At 42.9% G+C, this 20,258-nt stretch overlaps 1 protein-coding gene across 2 annotated transcripts in view; it reads right to left on the bottom strand.

Moving 5' to 3' along the window:
- Window positions 1-1,362: 1,362 nt before the first annotated feature.
- The window catches only part of HGSNAT (heparan-alpha-glucosaminide N-acetyltransferase), a 33,016-nt gene continuing 14,120 nt past the window's right edge, over window positions 1,363-20,258 (bottom strand). Inside the window, exons 5-17 of one of the 2 annotated variants that reach the window (XM_040443791.1) lie at window positions 18,937-19,006; window positions 18,142-18,251; window positions 15,927-16,003; window positions 14,916-14,946; window positions 13,381-13,541; window positions 12,145-12,260; window positions 8,049-8,170; window positions 7,541-7,667; window positions 6,081-6,167; window positions 3,802-3,879; window positions 3,115-3,185; window positions 2,907-3,019; window positions 1,363-2,181 (exon numbers count right to left, since the gene is read on the bottom strand). In XM_040443791.1, coding sequence (XP_040299725.1) covers window positions 2,000-2,181; window positions 2,907-3,019; window positions 3,115-3,185; window positions 3,802-3,879; window positions 6,081-6,167; window positions 7,541-7,667; window positions 8,049-8,170; window positions 12,145-12,260; window positions 13,381-13,541; window positions 14,916-14,946; window positions 15,927-16,003; window positions 18,142-18,251; window positions 18,937-19,006 — 1,345 coding nt within the window. In that variant the 3' untranslated portion in view covers window positions 1,363-1,999. The remainder of the gene's footprint in view (window positions 2,182-2,906; window positions 3,020-3,114; window positions 3,186-3,801; window positions 3,880-6,080; window positions 6,168-7,540; window positions 7,668-8,048; window positions 8,171-12,144; window positions 12,261-13,380; window positions 13,542-14,915; window positions 14,947-15,926; window positions 16,004-18,141; window positions 18,252-18,936; window positions 19,007-20,258) is intronic. The other variant, XM_040443866.1, reaches the window with a different exon arrangement.

Here is a 20,258-nt window from a genome sequence, read left to right on the forward strand (position 1 = left end):
GTGTGGGCTCCCCTGAGGGTGGTTCTATACATAATGCCAGGCAAAGCTGTTGCAGAGGTGATCTTACTCAGGTTCTGCTTTATAAAGCTTAATTTAGAGGCAATGGATAGCGACTTTACAGAGGGAAGGGCTGAGGGAGGAGGCCCGTTTAAAAATAATTACAGGGGCAACTGGGTGGCTCAATTGGTTAAATGTCCAACTTCAGCTCAGGTCATGAGCTTGCGATTCATGGGTTTGAGCCCCACATGGGGCTCTGTGCTGACAGCTCAGAGCCTGGAGCCTGCTTCGGATTCTGTGTCTCCCTCTCTCTCTGCCCCTCCCCCGCTCACATGCTGTCTCTCCCTTTCTCAAAATAGATAAAAAGAGGTTTAAAAACAAATGATTACAAGAGCCCGGATTGAAGTAACAAGGCAGCCACAGTGAGAATGCAGGCTTTTCAGATGGAAGATGGGATGGAAGTGACAAGAGAGGGGAATGGCTAAATATGGAAAACAGGGGGACAGAGGAGGTAAAGGGGGGTGAAATGTGACGGAGTTTCACACCTAGAGACAAACAGGCCCATCCACGAGCTAGGAAAATCCAGATGAAAAGTCTGAATGTGGGAAGAGAGGCGGGAAGAAGGGAGGATGGGTGCTGGCGGGCGTCCAGGCGGAGGGTCCAGCGGGCCGTTACAGTGGAGTTGAGGGTCCGGGGTAGAGGTCCAAGCTGGAACACCAGCCAGACAGCCGTCTGTCAGTGGCAACAGCCACAGCCCCATGGAGGTGGCCCCGGGTCACCACGCGAAGTACAACCTGTTCCACCTTTCCTTCTATACGGAACTCTCCCAGAAAAGTCAGAAGCATGATGATGCATCATATGAAACATGCTGTTTCCCTTTGCGTGCTCTCCTGTCTTCACTCCTGAGAAACCATGTCTTCGGTGTTAGGATTCCAAGCGGGAAAGTTGCTTGCCTCCACTGTGGAGGGTCATTCTGAAAAGATTTACTCCAATGAGAGTTTTTTAACCTTTTCATTATCACTTATTTTGAAGTTTTCTGTAATAAAATTATTTTCCTAAGGATTTCAGAAAAACGATCGATGTATCATCCTGCCTCACTGAGCCTAAGAGCTGGAAGGGACCAGAGAGGTCATCACTTTCTCCCTCATTTCACAAATGAGGAAACCGAGGCCCTGAGAGGCCACAAGACTTGCTGGCATCTCACATGGCAAGGATGGTGGAACTGGCACCACAAGCAAGACAGTGTGTTTTCTCTCTGCCACGACTGTACCCTGGGTGCCAGCTACCATCTGACACACAGAAAGACAGATAGATGGGTAGACAGACAAACAAACAGGTACGTAAGTAGGGAACTAGGAGCAAGAGTGACTGGGAATAACACACTTATATTTTAACTTCTTTTTCAAGTGGGGAACAGGAGAGAATGGCTTCTGATAGAAAGGCATTTTTTGGACCCAGCAATGCCTTGCAGATCTGAAAAGGAAATTACTCTCTCTTGAAATATTAAAGTGCACTTAACCAGAAAATATTAGGCTACATTACTACACCTCATATTCGATAAGCCTCACAGTCAGCGGCAACAGAAATGATGGTATTCTTGGTTGGCACGTGTGCATGTGGAAAGGCCGTTTGCAGGAAAACAAGGTCAATACAAATTAGACTTTACGTTGTTTTATCCGTCACAGACGCAAAATGCCCACGGTAATTCCCTGTTGGAAAGTTATATGAGAAATCCTCAGAATGAGGTTCTAAATACATTTACATAGAAGATGGAGAAAAAAAGACAACTCCATTGCAAATACAGAAGTCCCAAATATCCAGGCAGGGTTCTGATGAACAGCTGTGTCACAGTAAACCAGCCAGAGTACATCGGGTTCTTCCCCATCATCTGGAAACACACGTCCTATCGATTTTTAATTAATGGTTCCCTCTAATAAAGGCTGCTTCAACACATCCCCCAGGCCCACTAGAGTCTGCCAGCAACACATCTGGGTGGGAGCTGTCAGATTTTCCAAAAAACCTTCTTTTTATAGAGAATGTAGGCAATGAGCACCCAAAGTGCAGAGGCGACTATGTTCTGAGTTAGATGCTCTTTGTGTGACTGGTTGTCCCCCAGCTTCCACTGGAAGGGGAAGTAGTTCTCAAACACCTCGTGGCCAACGTACACCAGAATAGAATTCATTCCTGGAGGAGAGATGCACAAGGTAAGGCTTTCCTGAGCCACATCTGATCATCTACTTAATTCTGGAAATTTGACTTGGGTTCAGTGAAAAAAAACAAAAAGCTTGCACCTACATTATTGGCTACTGCCAAAAATACATGATGTGTATCTTAGATACTATTACATGTAAGCTCGATCAAAAACAGAAAATATTTATGACAGTGTAATCTGTGAATACCAAATCTGCCAGGAGAGCCAAAATTATGAACTTCTATTTTCTAGGGTTAGAAAAATGTAACTATTACAAGAATCAAAGGACTAAAGCGAGTCTTCAAGTAGAACTGCATGGAACCCATTCTGTTTATCTCTTGATATTTCTTATGCGTAATCTGTAAGGTAGTATATTTACACTCAGAAGGCAAGCATGGCCCCATTGCTGAAGCGTCAGAAGCTGGCTAATATGCCCTGGATGGTTTCTGATGCTCCGTAACTCGGCATTTCCTGAAGAAACAAGTGGAGCTTGGTTATGACCCCACAATCTAAACAGATAAAATGGGTGGACGGCATCAGAACAGGCCAAGGACGTCCTGCACATGGCCTGGGACAGTGTGGCCCGGCTGCTTTCTCCCTCAGCCTGCATCTTGGAAATCTGCCACTGAGGCCGGGGGCCCAGGGACGTAGCACTGGGCGTGCTCAGCGTCTCTGGGCTGACCCACTTGGTCGCCATCATCGACTCTGGGTGACTTACCTGGGTAGAAGAACGGGGTCCCTGTCCACAGTCCCTTCACGTCCACAATAGGGTACAGGATAAGCAGGATGAAGAAGGCAAAGGAGCTCAGTGTGGTGACATAGGAAATGGACCTACGAGGTGAACGGGGTGTTTCAGGCTCCCGAGGAACGCATCCAGTATCAGCAGGACCAACCCACATGAAAATGACATGGTTTTCTGTACCTACCACAGATTTTTGTTTATTGGAATAAAGCCTTCATTTTCAGAAATTTTCGTCAAAGCAATAGAAATAAGCCCCTGAAATGGGGGGGTGGGGGGGGGGAAGGGAGAACGTTAGTTTTTTATATTATCTCAAAAAAACCACTGTGTTTCAAAACTGGAAAATACATTAATTGCTTAAGGAGGGCTGAAAATTGTGTTTTATATTTTATTCTTTTAACTGGAAAAATATTTTCAAGATGCATAGCTAAAGATATTCTCAAAAAAATATTCTTAAAAACATCTCCAAAGCATTCTTCTGAGTTGAAGGTAAAGTAATTGATAAATTAGAGAGGAAACATGAGGGATAAAACAAACAGCCAAACTTTCAACTCTGCCACCTGGAGATCTGGAAGCGGACCTTTGGAAATGTGCTGTCTGCCTGGTCTTTCTGGTCTGGCTCCCCACCAGAACCCACACCACTTCCTCAGGCACTCCTGGCCAGCTGGTTGACAGCAAACACTCTTATTTATAAAGACATTTGGCTAAGAAAACTAACCTGAGAGTTTAGGTATAAAGATTTGTTTCTCTCCATTACTCCAGTGAAGAACGCAGCTACTGTGATGTGATAGCTGCTATCCGCTGCTGCTAAACATTTTATTTCTTTGAAATATACGTGTAGAAGGAATTTCAGTGAGGAACATAGGTTACTTACTAGAAAACAACACCAGGCAGTGAATCTGATCAGTATGTCTTTGGTCTGGTCCTTGTAATACAAGAGTATTTTTCCTGCCTGGAGAGGAAAACGCAGATGACCAAGAGACCTGCTTAAGGTGTATTTGTATTTCATGTTCATCCAGTGTCCTAATCACTCGTCTGCCAAGCACGCTGCTAGATGCTGGGATGGAACGTCACCCCTGCCCTAGACAGCTAGACACCAAGGCACGGGGGACAACTCGGGAGGGGAGGAAACGCCAGAGAGGAAGTGCCATCGGGTTGAGGCTACGACTGCAGAGCAGGAAGGGCATCTGGGCAGAATGGAACAGCATGCACAGAAGCATGTCAAATGGCTGAAAGAGCATGTGTCCCTGAGTTGCAGGTAATTGTCAAAGGCTAGAGGGTTGGGATGGGCAGGAAGATGGTAGGCAGGTGGGCTTGTGGGTCTCTCTGTGAGGCACAGGCTTTCTCCCATCGGTGAGAGGGAGCTGAGGAAAGTCACTCCCCTACCCCCCCTACCCCCCCCAAAAAAAACTAGTAACAAGGGACGAGCTCTGACGGCCTGCCAGATGGCCCATTCAGGCAGCAGTACAGAAGGGGACAGGGTGGAACTAGAGGCAGAGAAACACTTTAGAAACAGTGCAATCTGGACTTTGCATAAAAACTCCCTGAAATTAGGAAATGACTTCTGAAAGCATAAAAGGATAAGAAAATATTCAGAATTTGTAATTAAGCTAAAATTTATGAATGTTTTCTATATGCCCATTCTTAGAATTGTACATAAATTAGCTTATTTAATCCTCTCAACACCGTCATGAGGTAGATGCTGCTGCAGCACAGACGGATGGACGTGCTGAAGGCTACCCAGCTGGAAAGTGGTAGAATGTGGTTCAGACCCAGGCGGTGTGGACCCAGGTCTGCGCTCTGAACCCTATCCTAGGCTGCTCCCACAGGCACAGACTTACCTCAAGAGCAAACACGGGGATTAAATGAACGTATGTAAAAGTACCCACTGTGAACCATAAAGTACAACAGAGATAAGTATAAAGCAGTATTTCTAAATATGAAATCACCAAAATGTATATGCTTTAGACCTGCACCATCCAATATGGGAGCCACTAGCCTCATGAGCCTATTTGAAATTAAATTTAAATTAATTAAAATTAAATGAAATTTAGGGGCGCCTAGGTGGCTCAGTCGGTTGAGCATCGTACTCTTGATTTCGGCTCATCAGGTCATGATCTCGCAGTTCGTGGAATCAAGCCCCACATCAGGCTCTGTGCTGGCAACACGGAGACTGCTTGGGATTCTCTCTCTCCCTCCCTCTCTCTGTTCCTCCCCCACTCATGTGTGCTCACTCCGTTCCTCTCTCTCTCTCAAAATAAATAAACATTTAAAAAAAGAATAAAACATGGGATGTCTGGGTGGCTCAGTCAGTTAAGCATCCAACTCTTGATTTTGGCTCAGGTCACAATCTCACTCATGGTTCATGAGTTTGAGCCCCGCATCAGGCTCCATGCTGACAGCTAACAGCACAGAGCCTGCTGGGATTCTCCCTCTCTCCCTGTCTCTCTGCCCCTCCCCTGCTCATGCTTTCTCTCTCTCTCTGTCAAAGTAAGTAAACATTTTAAAAATTTAATAATAAAACTTAATTTAATATAATTAAAAATTCAGTTCTTCAGTCATGCTCGTATACCACATTTCAAGTTAAAAGCCATATGGACATAAAAAACATTTTCATTGTCACGGAACATTCCATTAGTGCTGCTTTACAGGCTTCTTCCTCTTCCAGTTAGTTCTGCTCAAACAATAGTTTCAAACATCAATAAGGAGAACATTAGGGGATAAAAGTCTAGGCTGTTCAGAATTTTAACAAAATTGCACATAAGATACACCAAGAACCACCTATATTGACTCTGGCATAAAATATGCATAACTTGAAACCATACAAAGGGTATATGAAAGAAATGTGCCAAGTGACACTGAGGCTTCCCAACATCACCAGTACACTCCAGCAGGGAAACCTTTTTGCCCACAAACTGCTGTGCTTCTATTGCTAAGATAAGCCACATAAATAATGAGAATCTGGGGAAGCATATAGGAATTATATGGAATTATTTCAATGTGCTAAATTTTAGCAAATTCTAGTTTTGACCATTTGTCACATATAAACAGAATGTATTATACCACAGAAGATATGCTTCCAGTTACTTAATGAAATAGTTTTTGAATTAGTGATGAATCAATAATCATAAGCTATATAAAATAAACAAATACCTGAACTCCTAAAAATGCCATCACAATGGAGTTGATGGTCCCTAAGATTCCCTCTGGATCGTAGGCCACCTCGGTGTGATAAAGCACCTTCACAAAGCAGAAAAAGAAGGCAGAACCCACTGACCATGAAACGCACACAAACAACTCAGAGACTAAATACAAACTTGAGTACACTCCAGAATTCAATGTTTTTTGTTTTTGCTGCAGAAATTCACTGCCAATTTGTGGGGATTACAGGCAGAATACTTCTGGGTGACAAAGTGTGGGGTGTGTGACACCAGAAGGAACACAGAGCCCAGGGACAAGCCGTGGTCCAGAGCAGCCACTTCAACCTCAAGTGCCCTGGGACACAATGCTTCCCCGCCCAGTTCCAAAACTGTGCATAATACCTTCATAACTGTTAGGCTTATTCAACCTGGTCAACCCTACTGTAACATCAAAAAGATGTTCTTTCCTAACTTCTCTTATGGCAAATTAACATTTAAAAACATACCTGTACTAGGGCACCTGGGTGGCTCATTCAGTTAAGCATCTGACTCTTGATTTTGGCTCAGGTCGTGATCTCATGGTTTGTGAGTTCAAGCCCTGTGTCAGGCTCTGTGCTGACAGTGCGGAACCTGCTTGGGATTCTCTCTCTCCCTCTCTCTGCCCCTCCCCTGCTCATGTTCTCTCTCTCTCTCTCTCTCTCTCTCTTTCTCAAAATGAATATTTAAATATGTGTGTGTGTATGTATTATTTTATTATAAAACAAATGTTATTATGGAAATTGCAGAAATTTGGAAATATACAGTGTAGTGGATGCCACAGTGCATCACATAGATATCCTCCTGCCCCACTTCTCTCAGGACTAAAGCATTTGTTTCCTGAGCTGGTAGAAATATTAATGGCCAGAAAGCTCTCATCCAAGTCCCTTTTCTGGATCTGTCCCTGACTGAAGAGAGCTGCCTCTCCAGGAGCCACACTCCCTTGCTGGGGGTAGTCTGTATCCAACCAGGGTTAACAAGGGCCCGATCTCTCACTCCAGAACAACTGTAAAGCACCAGCACAGCCCCCCCAGGAGATTAACTAAGGCGGTATGACTATGAGGCAGTCCAACTGCCCCTTCTGCGAGTTCCTGATCCCTTTGATCCCTAGCAGGTGTCAATCCCAAAAGTACGGCCTGATAGCTCCCTGCATACGAATCTCAGACTCAGACTCGGCTGCCAGGAAGCCCAACTGAGCTACAGGAAAAAGCACCTGCCGCATGCTTGACACAGTGCATTCACACTTTCCAATCCAAATTAATGAATACACACATTTAATGAACATTAAATTTCCAAAATCAGCAAACTGTTCAACTAAAAATTAGTTCCCATCACAGTCTGCTAAACGGACAGTTTCCAGTTGACCAGCCCCTTCCGTTTTCTCTCACTTCAAACCCCCCAAATGTCTAGTTCTAAGTGCAAGCTAGGCTCACTCACGGCTGAAGAAGGATGCTGGTAAATGTGGTCATCGCCCAGAAGCAAGCGGTCAATGTAGCCAGCAGCTCCTCCAGTACAATTTGGATACTTCCCCAAATCTCCAATGCCACCAGGTCCAAGATAACCACTGGGAAAGAGAACATGTACTTCACTGACAAGACTTCAGAGGGGCTCAGGGTATATACTGGCAATTGTTGCAGCCCAACAAGTGGCTTCACACAATGCAACCCCTCGGAGCCATGTTACCCTACAGCAATGCTTTTTGGACTTGACTGCTCCCTGCGTGCTAAGGTGGGAGGCCAGCATGCGTTCAAACTGACCCTGAAAAAGCCTCATGGAGACATTCCTCTGGACATCCACCCAACTCCTCTCCCAATACGCACTATGCCTCAAAGAAGAAAGAGTAAAAGAGAATTCCTCTTGGGAAATTTGCAAGCTATCACCCCAGAAGCTCTAACCTGGCAGAAAATGACATGCAAAAAGGGATTACGTACATGGGCTCACTTACGTAGGACATCCAGGAACAGGCAAGAAGAATGTCAAGCCCAGCCAAATGCTTTCCAGCATCAGAATGAAGAGCCACTGGGGCCAGCTGAAGATGATGTCTCGAAGGGAAAAGCAGCTTCTCTCCTGAGTGAGGGGCATAAAAACACATATATGAACTACATGCAAGTAGAATAGGAAAAAAAAGATGCATATATGTATTGGGGAAATTCTGTGTGATTCCTCTCTGGCCTTGATGGTAGTAATATAAAACTAGATGCACGTTTATTTCATATGTATCATATGGTCTAGCTGCCCCTCTCCATGAAATATCATAATAAAACATTAGTTAAAAAGACAGCACTGGGTAATTCCACTCCTATACCCAAGAAAATTGAGAACAGATGTTCACACAAAAACTTATACACAAATACACATGGAATCTTTATTCATACTAGGCAAAGAATGGGAATAAGTCATATGCCCATCAATTGATGAATGTATCCAAAAGGTGGGACATTCATAAAACGGAGTATTATTCAGCAGTAAAAACAAATGAAGAACTAAAACATGGCACAACATGGATAAACCTTGAAAAATATGCTAAGTGAAAGCCACCAAACAAAAAAGGCACATAGTATAAAATTCCACTTATATGAAATGTCGGTAACAGGTAAATCTACAGAAACAGAAAATAGATGAGGAGTTGCCTAGGGCTGGGGGAGTTGTGGAGAAACGGCAAGTGGCTGGTAGTGAGTACAGGGTTTCTTGTGGAATAACGAAAATGTTCTAGAACTGGATAGGGGGGATGACTGCACAACTCTGTGAATATACTACATGTCACTGAATTGCACATTTCAAACCTGTGACTTTTACAGTATGTGAAACATATCTCAATAAAGGTGTCATTAAAAAAGCAATTAAATGGCACAAAAACAGACACATAGACCAATGGAATAGAATAGAAACCCCAGAACTAGACCCACAAACGTATGGCCAACTCATCTTTGACAAAGCAGGAAAGAACATCCAATGGAAAAAAGACAGTCTCTTTAACAAATGGTGCTGGGAGAACTGGACAGCAACATGCAGAAGGTTGAAACTAGACCACTTTCTCACACCATTCACAAAAATAAACTCAAAATGGATAAAGGACCTGAATGTGAGACAGGAAACCATCAAAACCCTAGAGGAGAAAGCAGGAAAAGACCTCTCTGACCTCAGCCGTAGCAATCTCTTACTCGACACATCCCCAAAGGCAAGGGAATTAAAAGCAAAAGTGAATTACTGGGACCTTATGAAGATAAAAAGCTTCTGCACAGCAAAGGAAACAACCAACAAAACTAAAAGGCAACCAACAGAATGGGAAAAGATATTTGCAAATGACATATCGGACAAAGGGCTAGTAGCCAAAATCTATAAAGAGCTCACCAAACTCCACACCCGAAAAGCAAATAACCCAGTGAAGAAATGGGCAGAAAACATGAATAGACACTTCTCTAAAGAAGACATCCGGATGGCCAACAGGCACATGAAAAGATGTTCAGCGTCGCTCCTTATCAGGGAAATACAAATCAAACCCACACTCAGATATCACCTCACGCCAGTCAGAGTGGCCAAAATGAACAAATCAGGAGACTATAGATGCTGGAGAGGATGTGGAGAAATGGGAACCCTCTTGCACTGTTGGTGGGAATGCAAATTGGTGCAGCCGCTCTGGAAAGCAGTGTGGAGGTTCCTCAGAAAATTAAAAATAGACCTACCCTATGACCCAGCAATAGCACTGCTAGGAATTTATCCAAGGGACACAGGAGTACTGATGCATAGGGGCACTTGTACCCCAATGTTCATAGCAGCACTCTCAACAATAGCCAAATTATGGAAAGAGCCTAAATGTCCATCAACGGATGAATGGATAAAGAAATTGTGGTTTATATACACTATGGAATACTACGTGGCAATGAGAAAAAATGAAATATGGCCTTTTGTAGCAACGTGGATGGAACTGGAGAGTGTGATGCTAAGTGAAATAAGCCATACAGAGAAAGACAGATACCATATGGTTTCACTCTTATGTGGATCCTGAGAAACTGAACAGGAACCCATGGGGGAGGGGAAGGAAAAAAAAAAAGAGGTTAAATGGGGAGGAGCCAAAGCATAAGAGACTCTTAAAAACTGAGAGCAAACTGAGGGTTGATGGGGGGTGGGAGGGAGGGGAGGGTGGGTGATGGGTATTGAGGAGGGCACCTTTTGGGATGAGCACTGGGTGTTGTATGGAAACCAATTTGACAATAAATTTCATATATAAATAAAAAAAATAAATAAAAAAAATAAATAAAAATAAAAGTTGAAATAAAAAAATAAAAATAAAATAATTTAAAAAAAATAAAAAATAAAAAAGCAATTAAAAATACATTTTTAAAAAGGAAAATGAAATTTAAACTTTTGAAGCTGTCCTGGTTGAAAGAAGGAATATAGCCGACCTATCCTTTTTTTTTTTTAAGTTTATTTATTTTTGAGAGACAGCATGAGTGGGGGAGGGACAGAGAGATAGAGAAAGAGGGAGAGAGAATCCCACGAATCCCACGTGGGGCTCAAACCCACGAAACCCATGAGATCATGACCAGAGCCAAAACCAAGAGTTGGATGCCCAACCAACGGAGCCACCCAGGCACCCCTAGCCCACCTATTCTTGGTGTCACACCCCACCCCTTACTCTATCATGGTGGCTGTGGAGGAGCCTCCACAGACCTTAGGTCCCACACACGGCTAACCAAGCCCATGTTCATGTCTACTCTCGCTTCACCTCAAGAAAAGCCATAGCAGAGGGGACACATACAACAACAGAGTGGGCAGAACAGGTGAAGGAACAATGATCCAATCCCCTCCAAGGACATATAACTGAACAATCAATGCAGGGAAGGCCAAGTGAGTGTGGGGTTCAGTGATGAATATGCTAGTTACATATACAGAAAGGAGCTAGAAAGCAAAGACAACTTTATAAATTAAGTAGGATCCCAAGTGGAAGAACTTTAACACTTCTTCCTAAATTTTTACCTCTACCAGGGAAAAAAAAGCTCCACCTGGGTAAACTCACTGAGCAATTTATATTAAGACAGAAAGCAATCACAAGGGCGCCTGGGTGGCTCAGTTGGTTAAGCGTCCAACTTCAGCTCAGGTCATGATCTTGCAGTTCGAGGTTCGAGCCCCACATCGGGCTCTGTGCTGACAGCTCAGAGCTGGAGTCTGCTTTGGATTCTAGGTCTCCCTCTGTCTGCCCTTCCTCCACTCGCACTCTGTCTCTCTGCCTCTCTCTCAAAAATAAACATTAAAAAAAAAAAAAGAGGGGCGCCTGGGTGGCGCAGTCGGTTAAGCGTCCGACTTCAGCCAGGTCACGATCTCGCGGTCCGTGAGTTCGAGCCCCGCGTCAGGCTCTGGGCTGATGGCTCGGAGCCTGGAGCCTGTTTCCGATTCTGTGTCTCCCTCTCTCTCTGACCCTCCCCCGTTCATGCTCTGTCTCTCTCTGTCCCAAAAATAAATAAAAAACGTTGAAAAAAAAATTTTTTTAATAAAAAAAAAAAAAGAAAGAAAGCAATCATGAAAGAAATGAAACTCTCACATACCTCCTACAAATAAATACTAACTAGCCAAAGACAATACTGTCATTCTCCTCCACCCTACCTTGGCATTTTTCCTCCAAGTTGAATCTTCACAGCATGTATATAGACACTGAAATGTTTCATGAGTTTCTATATATCTTATACTGCAAGGAATTAAAAAATTGGCAGTAATGCCCCAAAAGACTAAACTAGCAAACTGGATGATGGTGATATTATTTAATGCCGTCAAAATGGATCTGATCACTGGACACTTAAAAATTTATTAGGAGGGGACATCTCATGTTATGTGTTTTTTCCCCATAATAAAGAAAAACGATTGATGTAAAGACTAAATAAAAATAACTAATTGAAGGAAAAAAATAATGCATTTGACTAACAGAGTCTACTGACTCTGAGTCTACTGACATACAGTACTGTGCTCAGCACTAAAGTAGGTTCTGAAAATCATACAGTGATTTCTGCACCCCCAGACCCACCATGTTTAAAAGTAGGTTTTCTCACCGAGGCACAGCTTTCAGGCACAGGTTTGGCAAAGATGAGCTCTAACACGGCAACCACAAAGTAGGTCACCCCCAGCCGCTGGAGCACACCAGGGATTCGCACCTTATCCCAAGACACTATAGAAGGCACAAGTTAAGTAAAGTGTTAGCCAGAATTCCTCTTCCTTCCCAAGACAACATTATTTTTTTCCTAAGGGGGAAAGCATACCTCTATTGTACTTAAGTACACTTTGAAGCTCTTGGAGATAGTAATACATATGGGATTCGGCTCAACCTCACAGCTGGAAGTGGCCGGCTGGGACATGGGGACAAGAATACGTGTCTTCCTTGGGTGTGGGACAAAGCAAGGACTACCTGGGCCCTGGGGTTCCTCCCCTGGCCCTTTGTCACACCAGGCATGGGTTCAACCAGCTCTCACATCCACCATCAACTTGCAGAGCCAGCACAGGCCACAAATAGATTCTCCCTGTCCTACAGGCTACGTGACTACTCACTGGAAGAGTGTGACCATGTGACCCCTACATGTGACCATGTAATGAGCAGTGGTTCACTTTTTGAAGATCCACTGAATCAACTATTATGTGACACCTTTCCTTATGACCCCAAATGGAAGTGACCTCTACCTCCTCCTAATGTGCTTCTGAGCTGAAGGGACCACATGACTCTTGTCCAGGTAACTATGTCCTGTTTTACTAATGACACTGAGTACAGCAACCTTGAGTACAGCCACCACCAATTTCCCTGACTCTGACGCTGGTCCCAGGCACAGGGTGTGTGTCCTTCCCTCAAGCTTCCCGTGTCACTCACACTGCTAAACAACAACAAAGATATTCCTTCCCAGCAACCCAGCAGGCATACAGGTGATAACCAAGGTGGATTGTTGAACTACCACACAACAGCCTTATTATGAAAGCTGATGAATCCAAAGAGGCAGGAGGGCGGCTCTACTCTGTCCCTGCACTTGGAAGATCCACAGAAAGCACTTTAATCTCTCTGGGACTCAGAGTCTTCCTTTGGACAGCAGAAGGATTTGAGTAGTCTTGGAAGCTCCTCCCAGGTCTGAAGTCCCAAGATAATAATAATAATACCCGATGCTATATAAGCATGCTTACACTTTTCTAATAACTGTTCTTTTTGCAGGAACCTGAGATGAAGGAATTATATTTCTTTTTAATTCTGATACATAGTTTTCCTATTTCAACCCAAATATATACAAAAACAGGGGAAAAATACTTACATGGACCAAGGCAGTAATTGGGGTTCACAATGAACATTCCTATACAGATTAACAAGAAACTCCTCCATCCAATTTTCCCCATCAATTTGAGTTTTGAACATCCTCGCTGCAATATGGAAGTCATTGACAGAAAAATCGAAGATCCCATAATAAATACAAACCTAAAAAAAAAGACAGCTATTAAAAGGTGGCCATTTCTAGGGTGGTTTTACTTTTTTATCTATATGTCATCACTATTTTATAATCTACTACATACAAGAAGCAACACCTGATTTTCTAAAGTGGCTAATTATTGAAGTAACATTGGAGGAGGAATCAGAAGGTAACCCTGTTGGACTATAAGGTTTGTGCACCGTCAAGTCCTATCCTAGAAGGAAAATTCTTCAGGGCTGAGTGCAGTTTCCAAGGACAAGACTCCCTTTTAGTTGTCAAAGAAAACAATGATGAAGAAGATGCTACAATCTGCAGAACCTGACATTCACTAGCACACCCTCAAAGTCCTTGAGAAACAATGCATTTCAATCATTTCTAAATTCACTCTTTTGCCTGGGAAAAAAAAAAAAAGGAAGTTTTATTTTTTTCTAATTTTGTCTGAGCCACCCACCTCTTTTCCTTCCTTTTTACTATACTAATCCTTTAAAAAAAAAAAAGCCAGAATAGCAGTCTTTCTAATTACTGGATGTGGGGTTAACAGAAGATGAGAGTTTGCTCTTTGGTTCCCCCAGCTTCCTTTCTTGGGGTCACCTAATTGGATAAAAGTGTCTAATAACAGGAACAGAAACCTATAGGGAACCTTGTAAAGAATATACATAAGTAATTACCCAGTCTTCAGACATATAAAACTTCCTCCTCCCCAAACCCATCTCAAAAAAGAACCCTCGCTCTCCTGCAAAAAACCCTGAACACATATTAGTGATGGAACCCAAGGGATCAAAGACCTAAACCAACAGCCAGTACTACCTCCTAAAGATGGAACAAAGTTGCTCCAAGAGTCACAAGCAAAGACACAAATTCCACATTGTACAGGAAGTCAAGGTCCCTTAACAAGGTGAACAAACCACAGATGATCAGTGATGGAGTGGGTCACTCACTCCAGGATTATTTTACATTTTAATTTATTACTATCATTACCCTGTTACATACCTTGTCAGAATTTCCTGATGCAAATACACTACATTTCTTTCAGGAACTGATTTTTATATTTATTTTCAGGATGAATGGGATTTAACTACATATTCAGAATTTATGATTTCCTACAAGATTCCAGGATCTCGAATACCATATCTACAGTAACAAAATGTTCCCTCTGAAATCACTCATCTTTTATAAGCAGGCCTTATGCAAGCCCTGTGCCAAGTATAGGAACTATCCAGTAACACAATTTACAGAAGGACCTCATGAGGGCAGACACCTGTGAGTAACATAGGCCTGTGGCCCAGAACTCAAGGCTGGTCTCAGAGAAAGGCTCCAGCATCTGCTGAAAAAACAAAAACCTGGATGACCTATGGAAGAGCTGGTGGGAGACTGCAACTCACCATGGGAATACAAGGTCGGCCACCGTCAGTCCTGGAGAATAACACAAGAACAAGAGTAAGGAAAAGTACTCTAGAATGTAAATACATCCTAAATCTAGATTGGCACCATTATATACTGATATATATGGAAAGTAAACTCACGCAAAGAGCTCACAGGAAAACACTGGGAAGTAACACGCACAGATACTCCCTGGAGACTCTGCAACCGGTCACTAGGCCTGAGACATTTCCTAAGAACATAACTGGGCATGGGACAGCCAAAGTAGCAGTGTGTAGACAAGTCTGTTATCTTCGAGCAGTGCTACTCAAAATCCATTCTTAAACCAACTACTGAGCAGATTCACAGCCATTACTAACCACCACTCAGGACCAACCTGAGTTCAATGGCACCCCTGAGGAGGACCATGAGTCGTAGAAGACAGAGCTCCCATGTGGCTGGAATAAAAGCATATCTGGGCGCTTGGGTGGCTCAGTCGGTTAAGTGTCCAACTTCGGCTCAGGTAATGATCTCATAGTTCATGAGTTCGAGCCCCACGTCAGGCTCTGTGCTGACAGCTCAGAGCCTGGAACCTGCTTTGGATTCTATGTCTCCCTCTCCCTCTGCCCCTCCCCTGCTTGTGCTCTCTCTCTCTCTCAAAAATAAATAAACATTAAAACAAATTTTTTTAAGGATATTTTTTTTAAAAAGACATATCTACAATATGACAAAAATCGTTTACAACTAAATTCTTAACAGCTTCTGCAGAGGCCCATGGTCCTGCAGCAGAGCTCAGACGTCTACATGTTACCACAGTGAACCACTGCAAGGCCACAGCACACAAAAACAAGAACAAAACAAAAAGGGTTAATGGAATCATCCAAAGATCATCCTATGGGGGCAGGAGCTCAGCACTCAAAGGAGGCTGGTGGGGCATCATCTCTGAGCTCCTGAGGGGATGCCGAGAGGTTCTCTTGCCCACGCTTCTTTGAGGGGTTCTACACAAGCAATGCTACCCTAAGGAAATATCTTACCATTCCAACTTGAGTGTTTGAAGTACCAATATTTTCCTCCTCCATAATTAACGAAGACCATAAGGATGAGAGCTATCCTGTAAAGCAGCAAAGGGCACACTTTCAGAGCTTGCACACATGACAAGGAATGGCCCAACTGTAAGAGACACATTTATACTCACAAGGGGCAATCACAACACAGAGGACACTTACAGAGCAGGAAGCCATTCTTTCTAATCACTGTAATTAAGGCCCTAACACAAAACCCTTCTGTTGCCAACATTTCCAACATGATTTTTTTTCCTTAATTTTAGAGAGACAAAAGACAGCATGAGTGGGGGAGGGGCAGAGAGGAAGAGAGAGAGAATCCCAAGCAGCTCCACACTGTAAGCACAGAGCCTAATATGGGGTTTGATCTAATGAACCCTGAGATCATGACCTGAGCTGAAACCAAGAGTCGGACGCTTAGCCAACTGAGCCACCCAGGCGCCCCTCCAACGTGATTTCTTGAAAGAAAGTTACACTGACGCTAAACTGTGTAACTTGAAAACAAAGCAAACGTTTCCCATCACTCAGTTTCACACTAATCACTTAGAAGTCTCAGGTTAAAGAACTGTAATAGAAAGCATACAGTTGTTAGAGATGAGGGCTCAAATCATGGGCCCTCCTCTCTTACGAGGGCAAGACTTTTATCAGTTACCTCAATGTGCTTCTCTGTAAGAGAGGAAACACACCCACAGGGGCCACTGGGACTACTGAGGAGAATAATGCATATCCTGGTGCCTAACCAGTGCTTGGCATACTTTAGGCACTTAATAAATGTTAGTCTACCTGAGAACATCTCATTTCTAAAAGCAGCAAAATGAGAATTAAAAAAAGAAAGAGGAATATGATAAAATAGACTGAATACGTGACTGTTTGATGCTAATTCTGCAGGATACTGAAGAATGAAGACTTTAGTGTGTCAGTGAGGTTATTGCCTGGCTATCCCACTTAGTCCCCAGCCGACCTCGGGCAAATTACCTAACTCTTCATCAGTACAACAGGCATATTAAAAGTTTATACCTCATAGGGTGGTGGAGAGACTGAATAAATTATGACAAGGAAGTGCCTGGCCCAGGGCAAGAATTCAAAAATTGTTACCAATGTTCATTACTCTCATTATTGCCTGGCTTCAAATATATACCCCAGGAGCACTCAGCATCTGGTGAGGCTGGGACAGAATTATAAGGTTATCACTGGAGTTTAAAAGCCCTCCGTGGGCAGAAATGGAAGGTCTGACACCTAGATGTTTATTTTCAGCTATATAGGTTTTTCTTTTTAAGGTTTTACTTTTATTCCAGTTATCATACAGTGTAATATTAGTTTCAGGTGTACAATACAGTGATTCAACACTTCCATACAACACCTGGTGCTCATCACAAGTGCACTCCTCAATCCCCATCACCTATTTCTTCCATCCCCCACCCTCCTCCCCTCAGGTAACCATCAGTTTGTCCGCTATAGTTAAGAGTCTGTTTCTCCATTTGCCTCACTCTCTCTCTTTTTTTATCCCTTTGCTCATTAGTATCACTTCTTAAATTCCACCTATGGGTGAAATCATAGGGTATTTGTGTTTCTCTGACTGGCTTATTTCACTTAACATCATACTCTCTGGGCCCATCCAGGTCATTGCAAATGGCTCAAGCTATACAGTTTTACACTTTATTTTCAGAGTTGGGTCCTAGCCCTCACTCTTCTACCTGAACTCTAAAAGAAAAACAACTTGTTGCATGACTCTGTGGATTTGCTACCAAAAGGGCCTGATATTCTAGCTGTTCTGCTAGCAGTGGGGAAGGGCCAGGACAGACACCAGCAACGGCTGGTGCTTCACTTCCAGACCGGCACACCCTCCCATTTGGCAAGCTGTTCACCAGACACAGGGGTGCAGGTGGTCATAGAGGCCCCGTGTGCAGCTGCCTGCCCACAGGTGAATGACCTTAACTCAGAAGAATCTACATACCAGTGGAAACGTTCTGGCTGTACCCCTCGACTCCTCTCTTGCAACTATTATATTTGCTATCACGACAGTTTTTGAGAAGGGAGAGACCACTGATTTATTTTTACAGCAAGAAGTCCTGCCTACCCTACAAGGTAAATGATATGTAAAAACACCTTAAGTTAGAAGTGTGTTTATGTGCAAACATGTGATCCTGGAATACCTGTGCCCACCGTGTCCCAAGGGAGCCCCACATACCCCCTGAATGTGTCTACACAGCGGAGGCGCGGAGGTGAGGCAGGTGGACACCATCCTCCTGGTTGAGTATCGCCACCGAGTGAGTCTGCCCTGCTTGGAGACCCCAGCTCCTTCAGAAAAACGGGGAGAGAAACATGCCGGTTCATAATGCTGGCAAGTAAATTTCAGTTATCTGTTTTTTAGGGAAGAAATTAACAGAATAGAGAGTAAAACTCGTCCTGAACAATCCTTTAATTTGCTTTTGTAAAGATTCCACCCAGAGGTTTAGTTTTCCACGTTATTTGGTTTTTGTGCTATCTGCTGAGCCTGCAGCTGCCATGTTGATCAATGACCACAAAAAACTGGTCCATGAGTGCATCTGGTACAAGGCTACAAATAAGTATGTCCATAAATGGACAGCAGTATGTCCATAATGAATTTAACACAATATGTTTAACCATCATAGGAGGCCACTGATTTATAGATTTCACATGGATGTCTCTTATTTTTGACACCCTCTACCTAACTGTATTGACTCAACAGTGCTGCCTGCAGAGTGAAAAAATGTCTCCACATCCTGCATACAATGCAGCCCAAAGTTCCAACTCACTAGAAAAGAGAAGGGGATCCTGCCCTTTACCAGAGCCGAAGAGAAGGCTGCTTGCTCTTTATTAAGAATACAGAACACAGGACCTGGCCCTCTACAATATAAATAACATTAATTAAGCCAGACAATAAGTATTATTAAACACAGAATTATAAATTCCAAATCTAGAAAACCACCCAGACCACACATGATGCGTTCTAATAACTCACAGAATTGATCAGGCGATCAGTTTCCCGTGAATTTATTGCTTTAGAAATCCAATTATGAAAGTCATCCAAACTGTAAATAAATAAAAAAGTCTGTTAATTTATTCCCTTTGGCAAATTTTTCAAAACGATTGGATAGCATATTAAAAGAAAATTAATTTGAAGTTCATATTCTATACGAGTCAAAGAAATAAACATTTTAAAGTATCATTATGTGTGGCCGATCTTACTTCATCCACACTCCCACCCACCGCCCCCTTTCCTGCCTTAGATTGATTATTTTAAAGAATCCCAGACATGGTATCATTTTATCATTTTAGTATGGATCTCTAATAAATAAAAGACTCTTTTTTTAAAAACAGAACTACAGTTCCATTATTACATTTTAAAATATTATCAATAATTCCTAGTATCACCAAACAGCTGGTTCAATTTGTCTCATAAGTTTTTTTCTCCAGTTCATTTGTTCAGATCAGTTTCTAAACATGAACCATATATTTAATGCACATATTCTTATTTCTTCTCTTTTTTCCCTACAACATACTCTTCTTTCTACCTCATTCAGCATTGGTAACATCACCACCACATGAAAATATTAAAACAGAGACATCTAAGGAAGGCCGAAAGGAGAACTTAAGATATTTAAAAATTAGAATTTTTAAAACGCCCTTAATTTTCTTGTATTTTCTTGTCTTCCCAGTGAAAGGCGAGAGACCCTGTATTCTTACTACTGCCTCAGATTCTTCTGGTTCAGACAAACCTAAGCATTCCGGGACTCCCACGGGCACACTGAAAAGTAATAAGCAAGGGACAAGGGACTCTCGCTTGCCAGCAGAGCATTCTGCCTACAAGGCTGCAGAGGCAGAATCACATGCAATTTCAATTCCACAGTGGAGTGAGGTGTGATTTCTTCCCTGTGCAAGAGCTCAAGATCAGAGACCAATTACCTTAGAAAGTGATGTCATAGAGCCATTCATATTGAAAGCACCAAATGAATACACTGTAATAAACTGGAACAGTATCTGCATCTTATCTTATCAAAAGATTGACAAGACAATGGCTTAATTCAAAGAAATGAAACCCCTCTGCTAAAATTACACTCTGCCCCTAAAAAGCAGTTAAGTGAAAAATATGCTTCTGAGCAAGTAGTAGTCCTTTTACCCTTCCAGACCCTTATATTTCTGGGATGCACAAAGGGAAGAGGGCCAGACTTCATGGACTCCCCAAAGCTGCTGGGTTTCCCCAAGGTGGCAGGCAGACTTAGACTAGGTTTTCTTTTTTCTAGTTTAGATATGGCTCACCCATAACACCTTGTGATCTATGAG

This window comes from Herpailurus yagouaroundi, unplaced genomic scaffold (genome assembly GCF_014898765.1).
Source record: "Herpailurus yagouaroundi ecotype Mexico unplaced genomic scaffold, PumYag 28, whole genome shotgun sequence".
NCBI classification, from domain to species: Eukaryota; Metazoa; Chordata; class Mammalia; order Carnivora; family Felidae; genus Herpailurus; species Herpailurus yagouaroundi.